Source organism: Malurus melanocephalus, unplaced genomic scaffold, assembly GCF_030028575.1.
Source record: "Malurus melanocephalus ecotype Western Australia unplaced genomic scaffold, MMel_1.1 scaffold_1098, whole genome shotgun sequence".
NCBI lineage: Eukaryota > Metazoa > Chordata > Aves > Passeriformes > Maluridae > Malurus > Malurus melanocephalus.
The window spans coordinates 7,389-9,157 of record NW_026624330.1 but is presented as its reverse complement, the minus strand read 5'-3'; the positions used below and the strand labels follow the sequence as shown (position 1 = coordinate 9,157).

Here is a 1,769-nt window from a genome sequence, read left to right as displayed (position 1 = left end):
AGGGGTTGTTCCCACTCGGATATTCCCGATCCCATTGGTTGTTCCCATTCAGGATATTCCCGATCCCATGGGTTGTTCCCACTCAGGATATTCCCAATCCCGTGGGTTGTTCCCATTCAGGATATTCCCGATCCCGTGGGTTGTTCCCACTTGGATATTCCCGATCCCATAGGTTGTTCCCACTCAGAATATTCCCTGATCCTGTGGGTTGTTCCCACTCAGGATATTCCTGATTCCCTGATCCCATGGATCCCTTCTCACTCAGGATATCCCTGATTCTGTGATCCCATTGTTCCCATTCAAGATATCACCAATCCCGTGGATCCCTTCCCACCCAGGACATGCCCAATCCGTGCTCACCGGGGTCAGCATCTGGATGCTCTCGGCGAAGTTGCCGATGAAGGCCATGATGGTCATTTTCTGCATCAGCCTCTCGATCTTGCTGAACTGCAGCATGAAGCGATCCTCGTCCGAAAGGTTCTCCAGGGGCTTCCTCTCCCTCTCGTAGAGCCGCAGCACCTTCACCTCGTTCTCCGTGGGCAGGAACCTCATCAGGCACTCCACAAAATCCACCGGCAGCGTCTTCAGGTCAAACCTGGGGGACAGAGCCCGGAGAGGATGAGGGGACACCCAAGGGACCCGGCCATGGCTCTGGGAGAGCTGGGAATGCTCCCCTGGAGAAGGGAAAAGGATCCAGGGAGAGCTCAGAGCCCCTTTTGGGGCCTGAAGGGGCTCCAGGAGAGCTGGAGAGGGACTGGGGCCAAGGGATGGAGGGACAGGAGCCAGGGAATGGGGTCACACTGCCAGAGGRCAGGGATGGGTGGGATATTGGGAATTGGGAATTGTTCCTGGGAGGGGCTGGGATGGAATTCCACCCCTGGATCCCTGGGAGTGCCCAAGGCCAGGCTGGACAGGGTTTGGAGCAGCCTAGGACAGTGGGAGGTGTCCCTGGAATGGGACTGGATGGGATTTAGGTCCTTCCCATTCCAAAGCAGTCTGGGATTCCTGGGAATTCACAATCATTCCATCCTCCCCCCGGAGTATTTCCCAGCTGCCAAAGCATTTCCATCAATTGTCAATCTCACCCCCATCCTCTTCCCAGTGCTCCCAGTAAATCTGGGAGATTCACACTCATTTTGAACAGCCATGGAAACACAGCTGGAACACCCCTAACTTTGAACACCCCTAACTTTGAACACCCATGGAAAAAGGCATTTCCCAGTGTGGAATGGACAACGAGGCATTTCCCAGTGTGGAATGGAGCCGTTCCCAGGTTATTCCAAACTGGGAAGGCAGGAATGCCTCATGGGAACGACCCTGGAGCTCAGAATTCCTCGAGATTCCCCTTCCTCCCCCCTCCCAGCCTGCCCTCACTCACACGTGGATGGCTTTGCAGATCTCATCAGCCGTTTTCCCCGCTTTGCGCAGGGTGATGGCCAAGTTCTTGGCTCGGTTGGCGTCCAGCAGTGTCACCTTGTTGGAGCCTTTCTGAGGGATCTTCTGCTTGCTGGAGCTCAGGTCCATGGCCGGGCCCTGAGCCTTCGTTTTGAAGATTTCCTCAAATTCATCCACGTTTAGGTCCTGGAGGGGAAAGGGAAAGATGAAGGAAAATAAACGAAAAGGGAGAATGGAACGGGGGAACGGAAAGGAAAGAGGAAAGGGGAAAGGAAAGGGAAGAGGGAAAGGAAAGGGTAGAAAGGAAAAGGGAAAGAGAAAAAAGAGAGGAAAAAGAGAAAAAAGAGAAAAAAAGAGAAAAAAAAGAGAAAAAA

The 1,769-nt window shown here is 53.6% G+C and overlaps 1 protein-coding gene across 1 annotated transcript in view; it reads right to left on the bottom strand.

The window, feature by feature from the left end:
* The window catches only part of LOC130586205 (formin-like protein 2), a gene marked incomplete at both ends in the record, with an annotated part of 6,156 nt that extends 4,572 nt beyond the window's left edge, over positions 1-1,584 (bottom strand). The window contains 2 exons of the mRNA XM_057386920.1: positions 312-595; positions 1,379-1,584. Coding sequence (XP_057242903.1) covers positions 312-595; positions 1,379-1,584 — 490 coding nt within the window. The remainder of the gene's footprint in view (positions 1-311; positions 596-1,378) is intronic.
* Positions 1,585-1,769: the final 185 nt, after the last annotated feature.